General features: G+C 40.8%; 1 protein-coding gene across 1 annotated transcript in view; it reads left to right on the forward strand.

Annotated features, from left to right (window-relative positions):
* Positions 1 to 2,321: 2,321 nt before the first annotated feature.
* nkd2b (NKD inhibitor of WNT signaling pathway 2b) overlaps positions 2,322 to 23,634 on the forward strand; it is a 65,433-nt gene continuing 44,120 nt past the window's right edge. Inside the window, exons 1-3 of the mRNA XM_037533904.1 lie at positions 2,322 to 2,571; positions 2,818 to 2,844; positions 2,962 to 3,053. Of these exons, the coding sequence (XP_037389801.1) occupies positions 2,547 to 2,571; positions 2,818 to 2,844; positions 2,962 to 3,053 (144 nt within the window). The 5' untranslated portion in view covers positions 2,322 to 2,546. The remainder of the gene's footprint in view (positions 2,572 to 2,817; positions 2,845 to 2,961; positions 3,054 to 23,634) is intronic.

A 23,634-nucleotide genomic window follows, 5' to 3' on the forward strand; every position in this document is an offset into this window, starting at 1 on the left:
TATGACCAATTAATGACACCCTAGCGACCACCCAGAATACCAAGGTAACCATCTAACGACACCCTGGCAACCACCCAGAACACCAGTCCTATAGCAGTGCCAGGGAACTGCTTAAGCTGCACGCTCTGCGTTTTCTTTCACTTTTCTGTTTTGTATGTTTCTGCGGATGGAGAAAACTGCATGTCATTCATTTATTGATTATTTCTTGTCTTCATGTCACTTTCTTGCTCAGACACCTGCAGTATAATTATGGCATCTGTCTTCATCAGTGAATAAAAACACTTCATCAGGCCAAAGACAGAACAACAGGGGGAGCAGACACATGCCTGATAAATAACCCTGTAATTGCGATGTCTGGAGGCGCTTTTTCACCCTTCAGCTCGCTCCAGAAATCAGGCAGCTGCTTAAACGCAACCGCAAGAGAAAGTAGGAGGAAAAAAGAGAACTAGTCAAAAGACTTATTGTTAGAGAATTTTAATTATGCTCCCCTGTGGGAAGAATTTGCTTAGAGTTTTAAACAGAACAAACACCATCATTTGTGTCTCCAACCTGCCAAAGAAAACATACACAGTGATGAGTTAATATTGTTTCAACAAAACAGATACTTGCTGTCACATTCTCAGCCGTTCATACATGATAAAAATTATAAATCCACTGACCACTTTGATGGAATCCTCACTGCTGTACAGTCTTTTGACGCACAATCTGTGTTAGGGAATCTTCGCGCCTTTCAACAGTGTTCAGTTTCTGACAGAGCCGCTCTTGTCTGCATATTTGTGGATGGTGGACCACTCTTAACCTATTAATACCTTGCTTTGGTGATAAATGATGAAACAGGTAGAGGACAGTGAAAGGATAAACTAGGTGTTTCTAATAAAGTGGCCAATCAGTGGAAGCACAAGGTAGGTGTTTCCAATAAAGTGGCCAGTGACTGGAAGCACAAGATGTTTCTAATAAAGTGGCCAATTGGTGTAGGTGCAAGGTGTTTCTTATAAAGTGGCCATTTAGTGGAAGTACAGGGTGGGTGTTTCTAATAAAGTGGCCAGTCAATGCAAGTACAAGGTGTTTCTGATAAAGTAGCCAGTCAGTGGAAGTACAAGGTAGGTGTTTCTAATAAAGTGGCCAGTCAGTGGAAGTACAAGGTAGGTGTTTCTAATAAAGTGGCCAGTGAGTGGAAGCACAAGACGTTTCTAATAAAGTGAACGGTCAGTGCAAGTGCAAGGTGTTTCTAATAAAGTGGCCAGTTAGTGGAAGCATAAGGCAGGTGTTTCTAATAAAGGGGCCAGTGAGTGGAAGCACAAGACATTTCTAATAAATTGACCAGTCAGTGAAAGCACAAGGTGTTTCTAATAAATTGGCCAGTCAATGGAAGCACAAGGTGTTTCTGATCAAGTGGCCAGTCAGTGCAAGCACAAGGCAGGTGTTTCTAATAAAGTGGTTAGTTAGTGGAAATACAAGGTAGTTTTTTTCTAGTGAAATGACCAGTGAGTGGAAGCACAAGGTGTTTCTAATAAAGCGGCCAGTCAATGGAAGCACAAGGTGTTTCTAATAAAGTGGCCAGTCAATGGAAGCACAAGGTGTTTCTAATAAAGTGGCCAGTCAGTGCAAGCACAAGGTGTTTCTAATAAAGTGGCCAGTCAATGGAAGCACAAGGTGTTTCTAATAAAGTGGCCAGTCAGTGCAAGCACAAGGCAGGTGTTTCTAATAAAGTGGTAACTCAGTTTTGGCATATCGTGTTCCAGAACAGGGTGTCAGTATGTCGCGCCGGTTAAACCCTGAGGGAAAAGGAGAAACTTTGCTCCGGGCCTGTTTTGCATGTGTTGTTTACCACAGGGCTTGATGGCTCATTGTGGTTTGTCTCATGGCAGCAGGCTGATTTCAAAGGGAACACTGAAATGCGCCTTTCGAGCTTTACAGCATTCAAATACGTTTTTAAACAGGTTAGCATTAGCCTAATGCATCTCCCTGCTGACAGGCTAACATCTCTGACAAATTTAGTGTAGAAAAAAAATATAATGAATAATAATTGTTAATATGAACAAGAATTATTATTATTAATAGTCTAAAATTATTGTTACAAAAATGTATTCAGACTTTATTTTACTTATTACTTATTACAGACTTTACTTATTATGAATACTTGATGACAGTTAACTTGTTAACGTTAATTTGTAATAGTAGTTCATCAATATTCGTTCCAGCACACGAGGGTGGGGCTTATCGCTATTGCCGTAACCAATAGGAAGACGCCGTTGTTGTGTGGGCGGAGCTAAAGGTAGAGCTCGAGCCCCCTGCACGTTGCAGCAGTTGGAGTGGGAGTCGAGTCTTTTAACGGTTAGCGTGTTTTTCCAAACGGAATAAATTCACAATGTATTTATTCGCGCTTAAAGTACTGCTTTCGACCAAAATACGGAGTTCGTTTTTGTTTTAAAATGTGCTGTTTTGCCCAGCGGACATGATGTGATTCATTTTTTTCCATTTCAGTTAGTGAGAGAAGGCTATTTTTGGGGATTAAAGTAACTAAAAACCCGAACTGTGAGGGGAAAATGGGCAAATTCCAGTCAAAACATGGTAAGTTAATGGATAGAGCTTGCAAAAAAATACGAGGCTGAAGTTGCTTTTCCTTTACGTCCAGCTTCTTGCACGAATTTTCCCGTTCCACCTTAAATGATGCAGCAGTTCCATTCTGGCGCCTCGGGCACTGCTGCACCGTTTAAGGTGGAACGGAGCAATTCGAATAAGAAGCTGAAACCAGCTTCGTTTTATTGTGTTCGGCTCGTATTAAAGCTCAAATCTCTTCTATTTGTGTGGATACAGCCTGCAAACGAAGAGAAAACCCTGAAGGTGAGTTCAGCACATTTAAAGTACCTCAGCTCCAGCTCTGAATGTTCATGTGTTTCCACTCAGCTGTGGATTTCATTGATATTAACTTTTCATTTCACCCATTTGACTCCATCTCAGGGGACAGTTTCGTCGTGAATGGCTTTATTTCAAAAAGAGGAGCTGAAGAATGTGACCGATATGGCAGTGAGCAGAAAATGAGGAACACTCAGGTAATTTCTGAAGTGAAAAATTTCTTTTTTCGACACTTTTAAATCTAGTCTGGTGATTTTAAGCTATTTCTTAGTCTTATCTAATCTGTTTGTACAACTTTTTAAAACCTAAGTACGTTCCAGTCATGTTAAGCCTCTGTTCATGTTCTAGAGGAGTTCATAATGATATGAATGTTTGGTTATTCTCTTTCATGATGTGACTTTTAAAGTGGAAATCTAGCTTTTTTTCTAAATGTCTGCATAATTAAAGGGTTGCGATGTAAACAAAGACATTCAGAGTGGTTTGGTGTGAAACTCTCTGTTCTAGAGAAACTTCCTGAGTCAAAATTGTTCACAGTGGTGGTGATGGGAACCAGACGCCCACCTCTAAAAGCTCAAAGTTAAAACGTGATGGTTATGGCATGACATAGTTTTATGGGAATTTTGAGAAGGTTTTGGTATAAAATGTATTTTTTTTAATGGTTTACCATTCTCAACATTCCATACAAACTCAGAAGACTCGTGTAGGTTCACTGACGGTTCTGGATAGTAAATAAAATGTCTAGCTTATATTTGTGTTGTAGTCATGACGACCCCTGGTTCCTATCACCACCACTGTAAAGCCATCTGAACCATTTCGCACCAAACTGCTCTGAATCGCTCTGTCTACGTCTCACACACTGAATGATGAGTCTATTAATAAGTTCAGTGCGGTATTGTTGGCTATAAATGTTTGTGATCAGCTGGTTAACCCAAAGCTCTGGGAACTGTCACCTTCATCTGTAGATGTTTCAGTATTTATTGATGAATGCAGACCAATGTAAGCGATCCACATTAGCATTTGTGCCTTATTTTTTGCTTATTTGTGGCGTAGTCAGTATTGAAGCGCGTATATGTGTGTTATCTTGTTTTAGTGTGGCTTTAAGGTTTGTTGTGTGTTTGTTGGGAAATACAGTAATAGAAAATTGACTTCAGTTGTCAAGGGTGGAACTGAGTAGTAATCAAACGGGAGAGAAATTAGTATTTTGCAGTTTGCTCGTCATATTATTGGCTAATTAGCTTATTATGATAAATATGGAGCATAAACGTTTCTGTTATAAGAGTATTAAGCAGTGGTTTTGTAGTCGACCTGTTTTTTGGCGAATTTTGAAAATGTGCCCAAAAAAAACGGAAAAAGCCCTTAATTAGAAAAAGTGCCCAACTATCGCTAAAAGGGTTTTTACGCTAAGATGAATATCTCTAAAACTGAAATGTGAAAATAATGATGCTATGGAAAAGGGTTTTTCGAATAAACGTCAGGGTGACATGGAGATTTCAGCCCTCATTAGATGGGCCGTTGCTCGTCTTACCTGGCCCCTTTGAGCTGCAGATAATGTGGCCATAAAAATATGGCAAGATAATTTTACTTACTCAGAAACTTTCTATTCTTCCATCTAGCTCATTTTGATGTAGCCTCTATTCACAATAGCCTACGTCGTCTTAAGTTTCTCCACATAACTGTAGTGAATAGAAAGGCGACTCTATTCACTTTTTTACTACTGAAATTTCATAAATACACATAACATTTGCGAACCGTTTGAATGAAATCTGGCGATGGGGAGCAAGCATTGGAAAAAACGCTGTTAGGGCTGCCACTAAAACAGTGGGTGCATTTCTGTGCACTTGATAATCCGATCATATTTGGAAATTTGGCCTTTATCTGATAATTCATGTGGTTGTGTAAACTGAATGCTCATATTTCCTGGATCAGATTAAGGCTGTTATTGAAACCCTTACTCTGATTTCTTTCATTTTCATCCGTTGGCGCATGTGTGAAAACAGAGCGCAGGCCTGGAAACAGATGATATTCGCTTACATCGCCCGATCACCTGGGCCTAGTCAGAATGCACATTACTCTGATGAAACAAATCAATAAACAGTGATCCCATAGTGATTTATAAGGATTCTGAATGTGCACATGCTTACTCAGAAACCATTGCAGCGCATCCAACAATAAAGGCAGCCTGGAGCTTCTTTTATACAGTGATAGGAAACACAGTAGCTCACAGAAAGCTCCAGTTCAACATGCTGATCCATTTTACTGTGGCGCAGACGTGGCTGGTCACCAAACTGCTCTGAGGGCTGATTTTAATCAGAATGAATCTTTGACAAGTCGTTATATTTGATAGTTAGACAATAACATCTTATTCACTCCATAATAAATACAGTGCAGTTTATCGATTCACATTCTCCAGTGTATTATTAAAGCCATATGATAATTTTTCCACTTATCTCATATTTAGCACCTAGAAATTGTCCTAGCAGACAAAACTGTGTTTGTCGGTTTACAGAGCCTGGTTTACAAAGACTTGTCAGGTCAGTGCGTGTGGCCTGGGAGTTGTCGCGCTGGGAGTTTGTTTTTTCATGTGCTGAGCTTTACTGTACCGGGTTTGACAGCCTGGAACCCTGCATGCCAATGTTTGCATGTGTGTGGCGGTCTCAGGCGGCAACGTTAGCGCCCCGCGGTCAGAGCCGTTTAGTCTGCGGATGTGTTGTTTAAGCCTTCGGCCGCTGGCGGCGTCTCTCAGCCTCTGAAAGGCTTCCATTCTTACACCCTGCATTACATCACCGCTATTAGTGTCATGTTTAAAAGTGTGAGGGCCGGAGCACGCAGAGCCCGGAGCTTCAGAGAGGCGAGCAGGCGGGTAGCGAGTGACTTCACTGTCGAGGATGAAATCATCCCTGTTACCCTCCCACCCATGATATATTAGAGAGTTAATAGCTAATAATAGTAAACCCTTTAAGGCAGATGCAAAAAGGGGCTATTTCTGCCATTTTGGTTAATCTTTTCTGTCAATAATGCGATTTTGTGAATGCTGTTGTTGTGTTTATGTTAATTTGTAAAAAATACGATCTTACAAAGCAGAAAATTCATGGAATTTTATTCAGTTTTTTGTCTGAAACGGAAAGCACATTAATGGGAATCGAAGTTGCAGTTTATCGTTACACTGGCTGTATTTACATGCAAAGATTTTTTCCAATCCCCTTGAATACATTCCAACTACAGATTAAGACTGAGGTGTTTATGCTCACTCTGCAACAATCTGATGAAAATCTTAGTTTACATGCACACTAAAAGTAATCCGATCCAAAATGGCACACGTGTGGAGAACCACTTAGAGTAGACGTTGCCATGACAGCGAGCATCAAGTGAGTCCAGTCAGAGTGAGATGAGCAGCAGTGAGCAGTGCTTGTGTTTTCAATAGCTTAAAATTGATGTCAGATTCAGGAAAACATCCTTCATATGTCCTTAGTAGGCCGAGAAGAAGATGTCGTGTTCTGAGACACATAAGCTGGACGTCTGTCCCACCACCATCTTTTAAAGATCAGAACATAAACTTTGCCTCCTCTGCAAACCAGTTTCTACTCCGCCACGTTGAATAGTATAAACTGTTTGGGAATGTAATCAGATACAGGCTGACGGATATTATTCTTCTGTTTAATGGATAATTTAAGGTCTACCCACCTCGTTCAATCAGATAGGAATTTTATTCCATATGGCCTCAATCAAACTAGACTATTCAGATTTAAGTGTTTACTTGGACGTATTCTGTTCCGATTGAGATATTAGTCGCATTATTAATGGATTATTAGGCTGCATGTAAACGTGGCTACTGAATATGCAAAAGAATAATGAACGCTAATTGATTCACATTGTGCTCTGAATGTGCTCCCAGCAAAGAGGCTTTGTGCATCCTATTATGCAGTGAAACACTGTACAAACACCATGAAAAGCACAGAAGGAAAATTTATGCTAGTTTTGCTAATGTGGATCTGCAAGTGATGCAGCTCCTCAGATTCAAAGGTCCGGGTTTTTTGTGGGAGAGGATGTCACAAGTCAAAATAGTCCCTAAAGAAAGCTTTTGCAGATTTAACACTATTTTAACATCGTCGTCATTCCTCAAAAATTTTTAAAAACCTCAGAAAATGCTAAAACGTCAACCATTAGCATTCAGAAATTGTGTTATTATCAGAAAAGACAAATAGAATAAAAACATTTCTGCATCAGCCTTAAAAGGGAACTGATTTTTCAAAAATTCTACACACTTAAATGGTTGGGGTGTAAACAGAGTCGTTCAGAGTGGCTTGGTATGAAACGCTCTATTCTAGAGTCAGAATTGTTCACAGTGGTGGTGATAGGAACCAGACATCCATGTCTAAAAGCTCCCTCACAGAAAGTTATTACATAAAATGGTTATGAATTCACTGATTGATGTCTGAGACACTGTTTTCTGATAGCTTTGTGGTAAATCCTGGGCTTAAAATGTATTTGAATCCATTTATTTTATGGATGGATGAGGGATATATACATGGCATTTTAAGGAAAAATAGTCCCCAAAGGAAACTTATTTTTTCAGGTTTATTTCTCATCATCAACATTCCATATAAAACTCGAGTAGGTTCACCGGTATATAGGTATAATATAGGTATAATAGAAGCGAATGGGCAGTAGCTGAACTCCATGAACAAATGGTTGAAATGTGTGAACACAATACAAACTGAAGACAAATTTTATCCACCTTTACAAAAAAATTCTGCCCACACCACTATGCTGAGAACGAGTTACGCTGATAAAAATTAGATAAACTCTTTCTTTAATTTGTTAATATTACTAGATCAGGGGTCACAACCCAAATGTTAAGAAGAGGCATTTTGTCCTTTTGACAAAAATTAATCCACCGTGGGAGCCACAGCATTTAATGTCCATTTTACCATGTTGGCTATAAATACATCTAAGTATGTGTTGATGTACTCGTACAGACTAAAAATATAAACACAAACTCAGACTGGTTAAAGTTTTAGCTCAGCTATAGCTGCTTTTCTCACATCTCCAGCAGGAAACACTTCTCATTCGCCAGTTTCTAGTTCAGATTTTCCTGTTCCACCCTAAATGGTGCCTGAGACGGCAGAATGAGATGCCAAACTGCTGCGCTATTTAAGATGGAACAAGCTGACTAATGAGAAGCGACTTCAGCGTCACGATTTTTTGTTTGTGAGTTTCTCATTGCAGATTAAACGTCTCAGGAAACCAGCTGGAGTGATTCTAAACACAAATAAATCCATTCATCTCCAAATTATCAATGTTCGTCTTAAATCTTTCTCTTTACCGTTTCATTAGCTACTAGTCTGTGTTGCTATGGTGAACAGCAGTCTGCTCGCAGATCAGGGTGAATTAGCAGTTTTACATTAAGACCATTTACTGTTGAACGATCAGCAGAGCTTTATTTTACTGCAAAGGAGGAATTTTTTTAGTTTTAACTACAAATCTAATTCTGGAGCTGCATGTTACCGATCCCTGTACTAGATAATAATATCTTACACGCTGCCATATCAATATCACTGTGAGAGAATCATCAACCACCCAAATTCTAACTGGAGGGCAGCAGTCCTGTGGTCAGAAACGGATTAATGATGAATGATAAACTGTGCAGCAATAGATGAACTTCAGTCTGCAGTTGTACAGCTACATAGTGGAGCTATAGGGTAGGCATTTCTAATATTTTGAGTACATTATGTTTCAGTACAGCTTTCAGGCCGTGGTAATGAGCAGTGTTTGAGTAACAGCAGGTTCATGGAGGTGTGCAGGTGGAGGGATTTCACTGTGAAAGAGTTATGGATTAAATCATACCTGTTACCCACCCACCCATGACATATTAGAGGTTAATTTGAAATCAAACGCTGCCTCTCGGGTAAATACCAGAGGCTCCCTCTAGGCGTTGAGCAGCTAGTGGGTGGGGCTTGTGCTTGATTTTTGGGGTTGACTTCATGTTAGACAGACTGCACATTACAGAGACGTTCATTCACTGGGTTAGGAAGACTCTCAATGGCAGCTACAACTGTAATAATGGCACATAATGTATTTGTAGAGCACCCTCCATAAATAGAAATGCAGCTGAAATTGCTTCTGGGCCTGAATAATATTGAGAGCTCAGATGTTGGTGCAAGATTTTAGCTTTTAGTAAAACGTACAGAAAAACTATTCCGATACAGAGCTAATATCTTGGTGAATCTCTGATGACAAATTAAGATTTTGACCAGAATAATACTGAATACTGAATAATTGATAGTGAATGCTTAAATAATTAGTAATAGTTACTCAATAGTTATAAGTGTGTAACAAGTAATTCATAGTAGACACTGAATAATTCAAAGTAGATACTGAATGATTTATAGAAGATTCTGAATAATTCAAAGTAGATACTGCATCATTTGTAGTAGATTCTGAATAACCTTAAGTAAATACTGGATCATTTGTAGTAGTTTCTGAAAAATGTATAGTAGATACTGAGTCATTCTTAATTGATTCTGAATAATTCAAACTAGATTCTGAATCGTTTATATTAGATGACTGAATAATTCACAGTAGACAAAGAATCATTTATAGTAGATTCTGAATCATTCAAAGTAGGTACTGAATCATTTATAGTAGATTCTGAATCATTCAAAGCAGACACAATCATTTATAGTAGATTCGGAATAATTCAAAGTAGACAAAGAATCATTTATAGTATTTGCTGAATAATTCAAAGTAGATACTGAATCATTTATAGTAGATTCTGAATAATTCAAAGTAGGTACTGAATCATTTATAGTAGATACTGAATAATTCTAAGCATCATCATCATCATCGTTGTTAACCGCTTAGTCCAGATAGGGTCGCGGTAGCAGTTGGGAGAGCAGAGAATCCCAAACGACCCTGTCCCCCCGCAACTTCCTCCAGCTCATTCCCAGGGACCCCATGCCGCTCCCAGGCCAACTTGGAGATGTAATCCCTCCAGCAGGTCCTAGGACGACCCCAGGGTCTTATCCCAGTAGGGCGTGCCTAGTACACCCCTGCCGGGAGGTGTCCAGGGTACATCCGAATCAGATGCCCGAACCACCTCAGCTGGCTCCTCTCAATGCGGAGGAGTAGCGGCTCTATTCCGAGCTCCTCCCGGATGGCCAAGCTCCTCACCCTATCGAATAGAGTGTAGCCGCTTGTATTCGTGATCTCATTCGTTCGGTCATTACCCACAGCTCATGACCAAAGGTGAGGGTTGGGATATATACCGACCGGTAAACAGAGAGCTTTGCCTTATGGCTCAGCTCCCTCTTCACCACTACAGTTCGGTACAGTGACCGCATTACTGCTGCCGCCTGTCCCAGCCAGCAACCGATCTCACGATCCCTCTTCCCATCACTCGTGAACAAGACCCCGAGATACTTAAACTCCTCCACCTTGGGCAAGTCCTTTCCCCGGTTACTGGATAATGCGTCACAGATCATTATGAAAATAATTCATAGTGGTGGCTGAATAATAAGTCAAATGTTCAAAAGGTTAAGCTGAAACCTATTTTTACTCTAGGAATGTCCAGCAGGTCAAAATTACACGACCTTAGATGGGCCTTTTTAAGTGTTTCAATATAAGAAAGTCATTAGAAAGTTTGCCCGTTCACTGATGGAGACAAATTATCATATAAACTTTGAGTGTGGAGACACAGACTCGCTCATTTGTGCTGTTAAAACATGTTGCTGGAGTTGATTCACAGAGACGTTATTTCACAGCGATGATAGATCTTTTTATTTGCTTTAGGGGCTGGTTTGTGATTAATTGGTAGCAATAAAAGTAGGATTTAAAAGGATTCTTTCCTTTTGTTTGGTATGTTTTGAAAGTCGTTGATGGATTTACAGCATCTGGCGAAGAAACACTCCAGAACGATTTATGAAACGCTGTCAGTGCACAGTTTAGCAGGTCTCTCACAGTTTGTTTTACAGTCAAAGTGATGTACTTTATGCTTTTCAGAACAATAGCCCCTCTAATGCACTTGTATAATGAGCCATTGTTAGGAGAACGTGGCAAGGCTATTTTGATTGAGTGCTTTCCAGTAGTCTAAAGCTTCATTCTGTTTCTGAACTAGTGCAGTTTAAAGGGATGCACTGGCAAAAATTACATTTCTCCCTTTTAGCCCAAATGTAGTCCATTAGCCAAGACTTGTTGCATGTCTGAGGTCAGCTACTTTAGTTTTGCACTGGAACTAAAATGCTAATGTAGCTAACAGGTAATGGATGCTTATGATCAGTAATTAGAATGGTGCTAACTGCATGCCAGAGTCGTTGCACACTTGCTTCAAATCAAGTAATCTCTTGTAGTAATAGACTTGCTTAAGTGGTTTCTGACACTTTAGAACACACTGTTACCAAAACTGTGCATATACATTGGCAAAACCAGTACATAAACTCTTTGGCACTACCTGCATTTATGTATAACTCTGCTCTAGATATAAGTAACAATAAAGAAGAAACACAAGTAATGTATTTTTACATTTTCCGTATTGAATACATCATTCAAACATTCACTGTGTAGGCTGAAAAAAGTATGTGAACCCCTGTTCTAATGACTTGAGCCTGAGGCATAGGTTAGAGCTGCATGGGCTGGAGGTTAGGGAACTGGCCCTGTGACCGGAAGGTTGCCGGTTCGATCCCCAGCGCCTACAGTACGTGACCGAGGTGTTCTTGAGCAAGACACCTAACCCCCAACTGCTCCCGGGTGCCATGGATAGGGCTGCCCACCGCTCCAGGCAAGAGTGCTCACTGCCCCCTAGTGTGTGTGTGCTCACTAGTGTGTATCTGGTGTTTCACTTCACAGATGGGTTAAATGCGGAGGTGAAATTTCCCCGTTGTGGGACTAATAAGGGTCACTTAAACACCAAAACATTTTGGGTTTACTATTTACAAGAAGCATCTACTGATGTACGCAATGCCTTGCAAAATAGGGATCTTGGAAGACCTATGATCAGTAGTTGTTGATTTGCATGAAGCTGGAATAAGTTTAGGTATTCATCAATCAAAAGTTAGACACATTGTCTGTAAATGGTGGCGAATTTGTGCTAGAACTGTCCCTAGAAGGTTTGGCCAGCCAAGATCTCTCCAAATGCAGATTGCTCAATTAAGTAAAAAGAACTCTAGAGTAACAGCCAAAGGCTGTTGAAATGGGTAAACATCTCTGTTCATGAGTCTAACATACAAAAAACATCGAACAGACATGATGTCCACAGCAGGACATCATGAAGGAAGCTCTCCTAAAAACAGGCTGAATGCCAGACGTTTACCAAAGAGCACCCTGACACTCCAAAACGCTAGTGGGGAAAAGTTTTGCAGGCTGATAAAACTTAAGTTGAATTGTTTGGGAAGAGCACACAACACTATTTATGGTGTGAAAAGGCCACTGTCAACATGAAAACATCATCCCAACAGTGAAGCGTGATGGAGGGAGCATCAAGGGAACTGATCTAGGAAAAGATTAGTTCCTACAGGATTATGTTAGCGTGTGCTCAAGCTAGCTTCAAACACCAAACAACTCTGATCAACTACATTTGTTGTCATAGAAAAATCTCAAAACTATTCCTATAAGCTTCTGCAGGGACCCTACACTCTCAGACTAAAGGTCTGAAACTGTGCCTGGGTCAGTTCCCCTCTTGTCACTGGGGTGCTTCCCTCAAGGGTACATCTCAGTACCTTCAGTCAGGGATCATAACTGTACCCTAATCCACTGAAATGATATTGTCTAAGCTGTACTGACTCCACACACCCCGTCTCGTCTCCAGGCTTTTATTTTACTTTTCTGTTTTAAAACATTTGGTTATGAAAAGGAACAAATACGAACTTTTCATATTGAAAACTTATTTAAGGTTCCCAATTGGACCTTAAAACCACTGTTGTGCCTTTGAGGGAACATTTACACTGTTTGTACCTTGATAAATGAAAAATGTACCTGAACAGAACCTTTATTTCTAGCAGTGTAGTGGCCTGTTAGTGTACTGGCCACTCCACTGGTAGAATGGAAATCATCTCAGATAATATAACATAATTCATTCATATAAGTAAATAAAATGTTTCCCTGTAATTCTGTTCTCAGGTAGATCAGGATTGCTGTTGTCTCTATGTATGTGAAATGTGACTGTGTTGAGCTGCTAGCGAACAATGGTGGGCGAAAGAGAGGGTTGAGAACCCCCTGTTGTGAAAACCTCGCAATCCTGTACAACTGATACAATAAAGAGCATTCAAACACAATAAAAACGCTTTCACAAATGCTGACTTGCCTGCTCACCTACAAAAATGAAAATCCAGAAAAGTTTACTTTATCATGCATTTTCATTGCAATATTTTCCATCGGCGTTATTGAAAAATGTGTAGTTCAACTGACAAAACCTTTGTGTTATACAAGCGAATAGCAGCAAACAGCATTATCTATTGAAGAACTTTGTGAAAGCGGCACTGCATCAGTGCGAAATATATGTTGTGACCTTACGAGTCAGTTTCTGACAGGCTTCTTCATTAGAAATCTTCAGTGTGTCTGGCTGTTGTTTTAATTCTCTGCTCTTAATGAGTCCTTGGAGGATATAGTTCATGGAAGCTCCAAAAAAAAAATGTTGGAGAGGGAATAAAAAAAACCCTATTTTTAGACTGATGTGAACATCTTTGCTAGTGAGTCAGTAAACACCTTTAAAAGCAGCCCATTGGAGCAGTAACTGAGGTTTGAATCCCTGCTTGTCTTCATGTTTAGGCACCAAGCAGCACTAGCCAATCACTGCTGTGGGAAAATGTTTAAATGCTTTCTTAAAACATAATGGGCAGGAGATTAAAGGACAGAAGGGTTTAATGTTTTGACTGCTTCACTGGACTGCCCAGCGGTGTTAGACAGCTGTTGGTTGCCGTGCTTGGTTAGGGTTTAGAGTATTGAGAATAATTTTCAATATTTGAATGTTCATTTATTCACTCTACGTTTGTATTCAGAAGCTTTGTCTTCTTTTAAGCCACGCAGATTGCAGCCTGAAAGAAATTTCGTTAGCAAAACCCTCTAGACAGTCACTGTTGATTAGACGTGCTGGTATTCGGTCATCCTGTAGACCGCAGTATTGAATGCATATAGTAACTTTGAAGTACTGTCACTGCAATTTACTCAAACAAGCTGCAGTTTCACCTCATATTTGTTGCACAGAGCAGCTCTTCTTTCATGAACTCTTGCTGCACTCTCAAGCTCTGATCATGTGAGCAGAGCTTGTCAACAGTCACGGCAGCCGCAGCATGGCAGAAGGAGGAGCACACAAGAAATGTTTTATCCGTCCACAAAAAAGGTGGGAGAAAATGATCATGTTTCCATGTCTGGTGGGCAGCTTTAATGCAAACTTTGGGCTGGAGATTTGGGAACCCTGTAAGATTTGTGGACTGTTTTTGAGAAGAAAACGCCACAATGACCAGCATTAACCAGTGTGAGATGTTTAAAGTTAATAGAACTGAAAATCAGAGCTTATAGTCTTGTAGTCCTTCAGGAATTATCTTAATGATTATTTAACACCTTAAGTGGCTGCTGGGCCTGAAGTTGTATTACATAATGATTATTATTATTATTATTATGATTACCAGTAATATTATTATTGGTTCTTATGCTTCTATAACCTAAGAATAGCTCAGCTAGTTTGCATTGAAGTATATAGTTACTGAATAATAAGCCTTAGTAAGTAATTAGTCTGGGATTTTAAGGGATTAAATTAAAAATTATATAGGAAGGTGGCGCTGCTGGCTGCATCTATAGAATAAGAAGTGCTAAAGTAGCATAGCAACATATTACTGCCAACAGTACTCCTAACGTTCAACCTCTTGAACCCACCATTGAATTTCTTTCTACAGCTCGACGGTGTTTGACAGCTGTTGGTGGCTGTGCTTGGTTGCGGTGGTTTAACCTCATCACGTCTTGGATCCGCTGTAAGTTAGTGTTGAAAGTTTAAAGCCAGGGTCGTGTATTTTGCTACATGTGCTCCGTGAGGGGAGCTTTGTTTGGGATTCACTTTCATAATGACGTTGTCATGGCAGGGAGCCAGCAAGAAACCTGATCTGTGAAACGTGTGTAATCACATTCTCACCTCAGACTGCGTGGAGTTGTTCAGTAATCTCTATTAGACTTGTGTATGTAGTTGCTGATACTGTATAACATAGTTATTTATAAAAACGGACTAAAGGAGAGACCAAAATTAGGCTTCAGCATGGCTTCAGCTGCTGGTCTTAATTATGTTAATGTTCTTTAGTTCATATTTATAGAAAAAGGTGTGTCAGAAACCACGTAATCAGGTCTGTTAGAGATCCTGAGCAACTCTACACAGTTTTAATCCATTTAGGTCCAGCATCTAAGTTTAATATCTTGAGTAAAAAACCCAGAACTTGCTCTGATTGGTCTAAAGTGATGAAACATTGTATAGTTACACCTCAGACACCAAACATGTCTTGGCTGGTCAACTACAGTGAGAGTAAGGAGGGAAAACATTTCAATGTGATTTAACACCAGACTTTCGCTGTAAACAGGCCGCTGATGAGACAAGGGCCGTAATCAGCTGGCCTCTGGTCAGTGTTGTCCCTCCCCTCCCTCTGGTGTTTTGTCAGTGTGGGTTTTGGGGGGGGGGGGGGGGGGGGGGGGTTTGAGATTCCTCTGCTGTCTGGCCCAAACTTCAAAGTTGCAGAGCTGGAGTTAGTGAAGAGCTCTGAGAACTGGAGAGAGAGAGAGAGAGAGAGAGAGAGAGAGATGATATGTTTAAGGCTGGGTGTTCGCTACATGACTTTTAAAGTCTTAGCAGATTTCTGAAACAGAGAGCATCATATTCAACGTCAGCTGTGTTGAAACTGTATAGAGTTCCTTGACATCTGGATCCATACATTATAAACATGACAGTGGCTCTTATTTGCCTGTGTTTTACACGCAGCTCCTCTGTCTCTGTGCTCGACACTCAAAGTGCTAAAGATTCACAAATTTTTCCTCTAAGAGATCATCCGCGCCGTTAGTCACTTCTGATCGAGCTCATGACTTCTGGAAAATTGCTTACGATTGTGAAAATTTGTCAAAAGGGTCAAATCAGGGTAAAAATGGGACAAAAAACGTAGTGTAGGCCTAGAGAGAGAGAGAGAGAGAGAGAGACTAACTGGAGAGGGCAAGATAAGTGGAGTGAAAGAAAAAGACCAGAGTAGAGAACGAGAGAGAGAGAGAGGGACACTAACTAGCTAACTAGACAGTTAGAGAAAGACACTACCTGGACAGAAAGAGGAAGAGAAGAAGAGAGGGATAAAGAATTATGGTATCCTGGGGGCTGGGGGAGAGAGAGACTAACTGGAGAGGGCAAAATAAGTGGAGTGAAAGAAAGCGAGAGAGAGAGAGGCTTACTGTAGAGGGAAAGGGGAGTGACAGAAAAAAGACCAGAGAGAAAAAGAGGTAGAGAACAAGAGAGAGAGAGAGAGAGGCTAAATGGAGAGGGAAAGATAAGTGGACTGAGAAAAAAGAGGTAAAAAACGAGAGAGAGAGAGAGAGCGAGAGAGTTATACATGAGAAGAAGAGCTATTCAGAAGTGAGGGAGAGAAGAATACCTTAGAGGGAGAAAGCTACACAGACGAGTAAGACAGACTATTAAGTGAGAGAAAGATAATATTAGAAAGGTAAACATAGACAGGAGTTTAACAAAAGAGAGGATTATAATGAGGAGGAACAGAGAGAGAGAGAGAGAGAGAGGGTACAAGAAAGAGAGAGAGACTCACAGTTCAATAGCCTGAGTAAGCTGCATATTTACTCCAAATCTGGTCTGTTCATCACAAATAGTGACTCATAATCCACCATAATCTAACTGGCTCTGATAAACAGGCTATTCAACAGCATTTATAGGTGCTTCATAGAAGGCATTAGGGGGCATTATAGCATACACAGCTATGGCACGCTACGTCTCATGCTTAAAAAGAAGTAGGACATCTTCCTCAGGGGCAGGTTAACACTTTTGATGAGTAGGTAAACACAAGACAGCGAAAGACAGACATTTCAGAAGTGTCCTAAATCATAATGGTGTTTCCCGCAAGTCTCAAACAAACATCCCTGTGGAGGAGGTTCTTGTAGATACACTGATCAGGCAGTACATTCTGACCACCTCCTTGTTTCTACGCTCGCTGTCCATTTTATCAGATCCACTTACTGTATAGCTGCACTTTGTAGTCCTACACTTACAGACTGTAGTCCATCTGTTTCTCTGATACTTTGTTAACCCCCTTTTACCCTGTTCTTCAGTGGTCAGGACCTCCATGGTCCTATTTGGGTGGTGGATCATTCTCAGCACTGCAGTAACTCTGATGTGGTGGTGGTAGTGTGTTAGTGTATGTTGCCCTGGTCTGAGTGGATCAGACACAGCAGTGCTGCTGGAGTTTTTAAACACTCTGTCCATTCACTGTCCACTCTATTAGACACTCCTACCTTGTCAGTCCACCTTGTAGATGTAAAGTCAGAGACGACAGCTCATCTGCTGCTGCAGTTTGTGTTGGTCATCCCCTAGTCCTTTATCAGTGGTCACAGTACGCTGCCCACAGGACGCTGTTGGCTGGATATTTTTGGTTGGTGGACTATTCTCAGTCCAACAGTGACACTGAGGTGTTTAAAATCTCCAGCAGCACTGCTGCGTCTGATCCACTCTCACCAGCACAACACACACTAACACACCACCACCACGTCAGTGTTACTGCAGTGCTGAGAATGATCCACCACCCAAACAGTACCTGCTCTGTGAGGGTGCATGGGGGTCCTGACCACTGAAGAACAGGGTAAAAGGGGGCTAACAAAGTATCAGAGAAACAGATGGACTACAGTCTGTAACTGTAGAACTACAAAGTGCAGCTATACAGTAAGAGGAGCTGATAAAATGGACAGTGAGCATAGAAACAAAGAGGCGATCATGTTGTATAAATCATCACAGCGTTTGTTTACCTATTCAAGTATTAAAATAGTGCATCAAGTTATTGAAAGTTAAAGGGCACAATAGAACAAAATCCAATAAGAGTTTGTGTTAGTATGTGAACATGATTGAGGTTTCAGAATGTACAGTTCACTCTACAGTTTATTCGGTCCATATGTGACCCATTTTACATACACATTAAATACATTTTTGTGATGTCACAAGAACTAACTCATGTACACATACCCACCTGATCAGTCTACAGCAGTTTAACTCAACCCATTCATAATGAAGCTCTGATTCCATTTGAATGAGGCACAATAAAGGTCTCAGCATACTTCTTGCTTAGACGACAGTGAACGATATGATGTAATTGCGGAGAAAATAAACACGCAGACGTTACACGGAGGCTACACTCACCATGTCGCGCACATGGCAACTGGGCAAACTCCACAGATGAAGACACTGTGCTAAAAAAGAGGCGTGCCATAAAAAAAAAAGATGGACAACTTTGAGGAGCTTTGTTTCGCAAGAAGTCTGCAGAGTGCTTTGGCAGAGACGCCAAAATTTCCCTGTTAAACAAACAAAGAATACTTCCTAATGAAAGATGTTGAGTCTGTTGTTCTGTAGCACTAATAGTAAGTGTCAAATACACATTATCTTGGCTTATAAGACGACGAGGCTGAAGTTGGCTTCCTATTCGCCAGCTTCTTGTTCTGATTTTCCCGTTCCACCTTAAATAGTGGCAGCATTGTGGACTTGCACATCGCCATAGTTAGAACTGTGAGAGAATACAGAGTTACTCGAAAAGATTCATCCTATTTCAAAATAATTTATTTCACTTGTAAATCATTACAGGACAATGCAGTAATATGTAATATAGTATCATTTTTTAGGAATTTTACAAGTGTTCCATATGAACCTCCTCCCGCTGTACAGACATCAACACTATAGTCATTCCTGCCATACTTGATTTAGCATGTTGGGTGTCGCTGCACTCACGGCTCTTTCTTTGTTGGAGGTTCGCTGCCCATGAAAATCACGCTGCACAGTTTTCCCGGATTCACTCTAATTGAAGTGGAGAACAAGGAACGCTTTCTGCTCAGGGGTCTCATCTCACAGACTGAAGGGAGCCATCTTCCACTGACAGTCTTTCAGTTGGATTGTGATTGGTTCCTAGGATCCTCACAGTTGTAAAACTTTGACACTTTGAAATTGGATAAATCTTTTTGAATCACCCTGTAGTTTTTCACTTGTCATGGAACTTTTTCATAAAATGTCATAGCGTCACCTGCATTAGTAGAGCATCCGCGGCTGACGACGTGAAACCGCAGAAAGTACTCAAGCTTGTAAGCCCACAAAGGCGCTTCTGGCTTTGCGCGACCCATGAGAATTTCATTCTACAAGAGGCTTTTAGCTTGTGTAGCTTATATCTGTTTTAAAGGCGCAGTAACAAAGTCAGTCTGTTTAATTCTAAGGGATAAAGAGAGGATGGAAAATGGTCTTTTTGGTGCATAAAGCAACAAGTGGTGCTCAAGGGAAAAAATAAAATGCAAGAAAAATGTTGGAGGTGGGCCCTTTGATAATGTTTATATGCTACATTAAACTCTTCTAAAAAAATGTGGTGTTTTTATGAGACTAGAGAAAGTTTCCGTCGTGCAGCTCCACAGACAACAGTGAACAGAAGTGCGCTTAAAGAGAGTTTGAGAAGGCGTCATCTGAGCGCTTCCTTACTGCCGCAGAAGTGACAGCGGAGAGGAGACTGAGCTGTTGACGGAGACGTAGGCCAAGGGAGCGTTATGGTGGTTAGGGCACAGAGCCTCAGGAGTGACTGCTGACTGATCAAAGAAACGCGCTGGAAAAACAGGCTTTGTTTTTCTTTGTCAAGAACGACAGGGAGCGAGTGATTCAGAGAAGGACTTGGCTCCATGTGAGAGGGGTGGGGGTGGGGGAGATTTTGACGGATCATTGCAGGTGTTGGAGCGCGGCATGTGTAAACACCTGGCGTGAGGTAAAGATGGAGCGAGAGATCAGCGGAGGAGAGATCAAACTGAAGGTGCGGTGTGAGCAGTGGCTGGCTGAGCTCTGGGGAAACACTGTCAGAGCGCCTGTATGCGTGCAGAAGCAGAGTGAAGGCGCAGATTTCAGATGGTTTTTAGAAAACACTTGTAAGGCTCCACTGTCCAGCAGCGCTGGAAACATCAACAGTCCCCACCCAGTCCGGCCGGGATCATCAGGCCTCTCTGTGAAGGTCCAGTCACACCAGCCTTGTGTAACTAAGGATGCACGACTGTTCAAGGTGCCACTGTTCAAATAAAAATCACTAGTAAAGAAGAAGGAGACTTTTTACAGACTGACAATTCAATGGAAAGATGCTTTTATGTTTAAACAGACTGTAAAATGTCACATTTGTGATTGTGTTTGCTACTTACTATGTATATCACACTTCGCCACTCAAGGACATGTATTAAAGATGGAAAATGCATTTTAAAATGCATCCATTTTCTAAAGGAAAAAAACACCTGTAGCTCCTACAGCTCTGATTTTCTGCTTTTAGTCAGTAAATAGGTGTTTTCTGTAGTGGAGGTTTCAAAACACAACCTATGCTCCTTCTGTTCCAGGCGAAGAGATATTTGGTTTGGATTCTCTTGGTGTCGTATGTAAACATGAGAGTATGCATTTCTGTAATTAACTTCAGTACAGCAGAAAGTGTTTTGAGAAAGATTTCTGGCCGACTTTAGTTCCCAAATGAAGTCGATCAGCCAAGCTAATGTTTAGTGTCTAAAATTAGCATTTTTATTTTTGCACTGGGGCTTTGAGGCTAATTAGCAAGTAGTGCTCAAAACTTGTTGTGTCTGGCAGACTTGTTTTCTTACACTGTATTATATTCTAAAAATGCACTGAAGTACGTTAGCATACCTAAAAACAGCAGCGCTTATCTGAAGGCCTGAGTTTTGTCCATGCTCGGCTGAGTGATATTTGGGGAGCGAGGAAAGCTGTATAAATGAGGTTTTTCTGCAAACTGTTCCTTTAATCATGCCCAGATATCCGCTCGGTGTACCAGTGGAGTTTCATTATTTCAGATATTCCCCAGTGCCTCATTTTGCTTTCCCACCTTCACCTTGAGGAGCAATGATCATCCTCCTCCTCCTCGGACCGTTTTCCAGGATGGCGAACGTGCTTTTGTGGCTTTGTTTTTTTTTAGGAGACTGGAAGGCGTTTGATGAGTTTTTGGGGTTTTTTTCCCCTCCCCTCTCTCCCTTTTCCGCCCTCGTTTTTTTTGGACCTGGCTTCAGTAGAAGTGGAGCTGCGAGCCTTCATCTCTGAATGAAAAGCATGTGGCCAGGGTCCAGAACAGCGGGGTCTTTCAGCAGGCCCCGCTCGCGACTGGAGTTTATACAGCAGAGATCCTGCAGAAAAAGAGGAGAGGAGAGGAGTGTAGGGGGTGGACGGGGGTGGGCCTGTTTTTCGGAGGCCTTTGAAGGGGGTTTGAGGGGGGCACCATTTGAAGAGCGAGAAAATTTAGGGGTAGATAGTAGGGACATTTGGTGGTGGGGATAGTTTTGTATGGTTCTTAATAGGAACGGCTGTTTTAACCAGCTTTACTATTCAAATATCCACATTTTTAACTGGATGGGTTTCAGATATGGCATCAAGAATTCTTTGTATTGCTATGAATTAAAAAGGAAAACACATTTATTCTGTGTGAATTCTATCATGTGTGATCTCTACCTGATGGTTTGGTTGATTTGGGGATGGAACACACCAATATATCGGTATATTGTTGCTATATAGGAAGTGTGTGAGGTATTATTAATTATGGAAGAATAAACACTTAAAGTAGATGGTTCTTCAGGGGTTCTTTAAGCATGCAAATAGCACTCATTTGAAGAACATTGTTTTTAGGAGTCTTAAGTATGGATGTTCATATGTAAGTATGGAGGAATGATGTATGGAATTATAAAAGTATTCAGTATGGAAGTGCAGATGTGTAAGAGCAGAGTATGAAATGTTGAAGTATGAATGGAACTAAGTAGGAAATCTTGGAAGTATGAAGTATAGAATTATAGAAGAATGAAATATGGAAGTATGAAATGTATGGAGCCCTGCTGGTGACATCTCATAAATAAAAATAATGCATGGCCACAACTTAGTAAGGCATGGGAACCAGATCCTAATGCATGGCCATCACTTAGTAAGGCATGGGAATGAGATAATCAAGCTCAGTAGAAATGTGGATGTACTGTATGCAAGCAATGTACTGTATGTAAAAGGTATTTAAGGGATATTTGTAAGTATGTAAGTAGGGAAGAATAAAGTATGAAATTGTAGAATAATGAATGGATATATGAAGTACTGATGTGTAGAGGTATGTAAATGAATGAATTGTGGATGTACAGAAGTTTGGAAGACGGAAGGATGGAATAATGTATGGAAAGTATGGAATTGAAGAATGAAGTATAGGAGTAGTAAGTCTGGATGTATGAGAAAGCAGTAACACTGTGTGTCTGTATTTTTTGGAAGCTGGTTATTGGTGCTAATTCATCACTGATTGTGTGTGGGTGTGTGTGTATGTGTGTGTGAGATGAATGAAGGGTCCTCAGGATGAAACACTCTGTGCCTTTGAAATGTTTCTTCCACATTCGAGGCGTCTGTCGGCCGGCCAAAGCAAACAGCGGCTTCTAATGTCAACACCTGCCCAGCCAGCACTCTCCAGAGAGAGTGTGTGTGTGTGTGTGTGTGTGTGTGTGTGTGTGAGAGAGAGAGGAGGTAAGAGCGAGGAGGAAAGTGTGTTCTTGTGTGTTCTAGGGGCTGACGTTTGGAATGTCTGTGTGATTGTATGTTTTAAAACTTTAGCTTGTAGAACATATGTCTGCTCACTTTTTCAGTGATGGTAGAGGCAGCCTGAATTTTGGGTAACGTTATTTGGAGCGGCCATTTGTAGATGATTAATAAACTCTTAACATATAATCAGTAACACAACCCAAAACCTAATCCTAACCTTAACTTCAACCCAAAACCTAATCCTAACCCTCACCCTGGCCCTGATCCTACCCTTAACCTTAACCTCAATACAAAACCTAAACCCAACCCTAACTCGGGTCTTGATCGTAACCTTAACCTCAATCCAAAACCTAATCCTAACCCTCACCCTGACCCTAATTCTAATCTTAACCATAACCTCAACTCACAACCTAATCCTAACCCTCATATTTTTTCATGTTATTGAGAGTCTGTTGAGTGTTTGTTCCATCTAAAAAGGACCACTCAGAATAAAGTGTAGTTTTGAAGTATTTAAAGAGTAATGAGAGTTTAAAAAATCTAATTTTGTTAGATTTTTTCTGAAAGATGCAAATGAGCTTTTTTAGTAATGTTTAATTTAGTGTTTAGCTGTATACGTCGCAACAAACAACAAACAGAAGAACGTTTTGTGGTGTGGGTTGTCCGTCTGACCCTCCCCTGAGTGGATGAATCTGATGCTTGAAAAAGAATTCAAGGAGAACTCTTGACACGTCTCTGAGGATGTGAGTGAATTATTTTATATTCTCATCAGATCTTCATCAGTATAGATTTTGCGATAATTTGAGGCCTAAACATCAAGCTGGACCTTCTTTCTGTGTGACGTTAATACGTAAAGACATACGATGTGGTTTGAAAAACTGCCAACTCAACGCCTCTTACTTTTACATGGTGATTTCAGGCTTTACAGGGCGACTTGCAGCAGCGTATGCTCACCGTGTGGCCTGTTACACAGTTGACATTTGTCCTCTGATTACACTGCAATGCTGTCACCATAGCAACATGTAAATACAGAACAGTGGTTGATAATTTTG

Source organism: Pygocentrus nattereri, chromosome 24 (assembly GCF_015220715.1).
Source record: "Pygocentrus nattereri isolate fPygNat1 chromosome 24, fPygNat1.pri, whole genome shotgun sequence".
Taxonomy (NCBI): domain Eukaryota; kingdom Metazoa; phylum Chordata; class Actinopteri; order Characiformes; family Serrasalmidae; genus Pygocentrus; species Pygocentrus nattereri.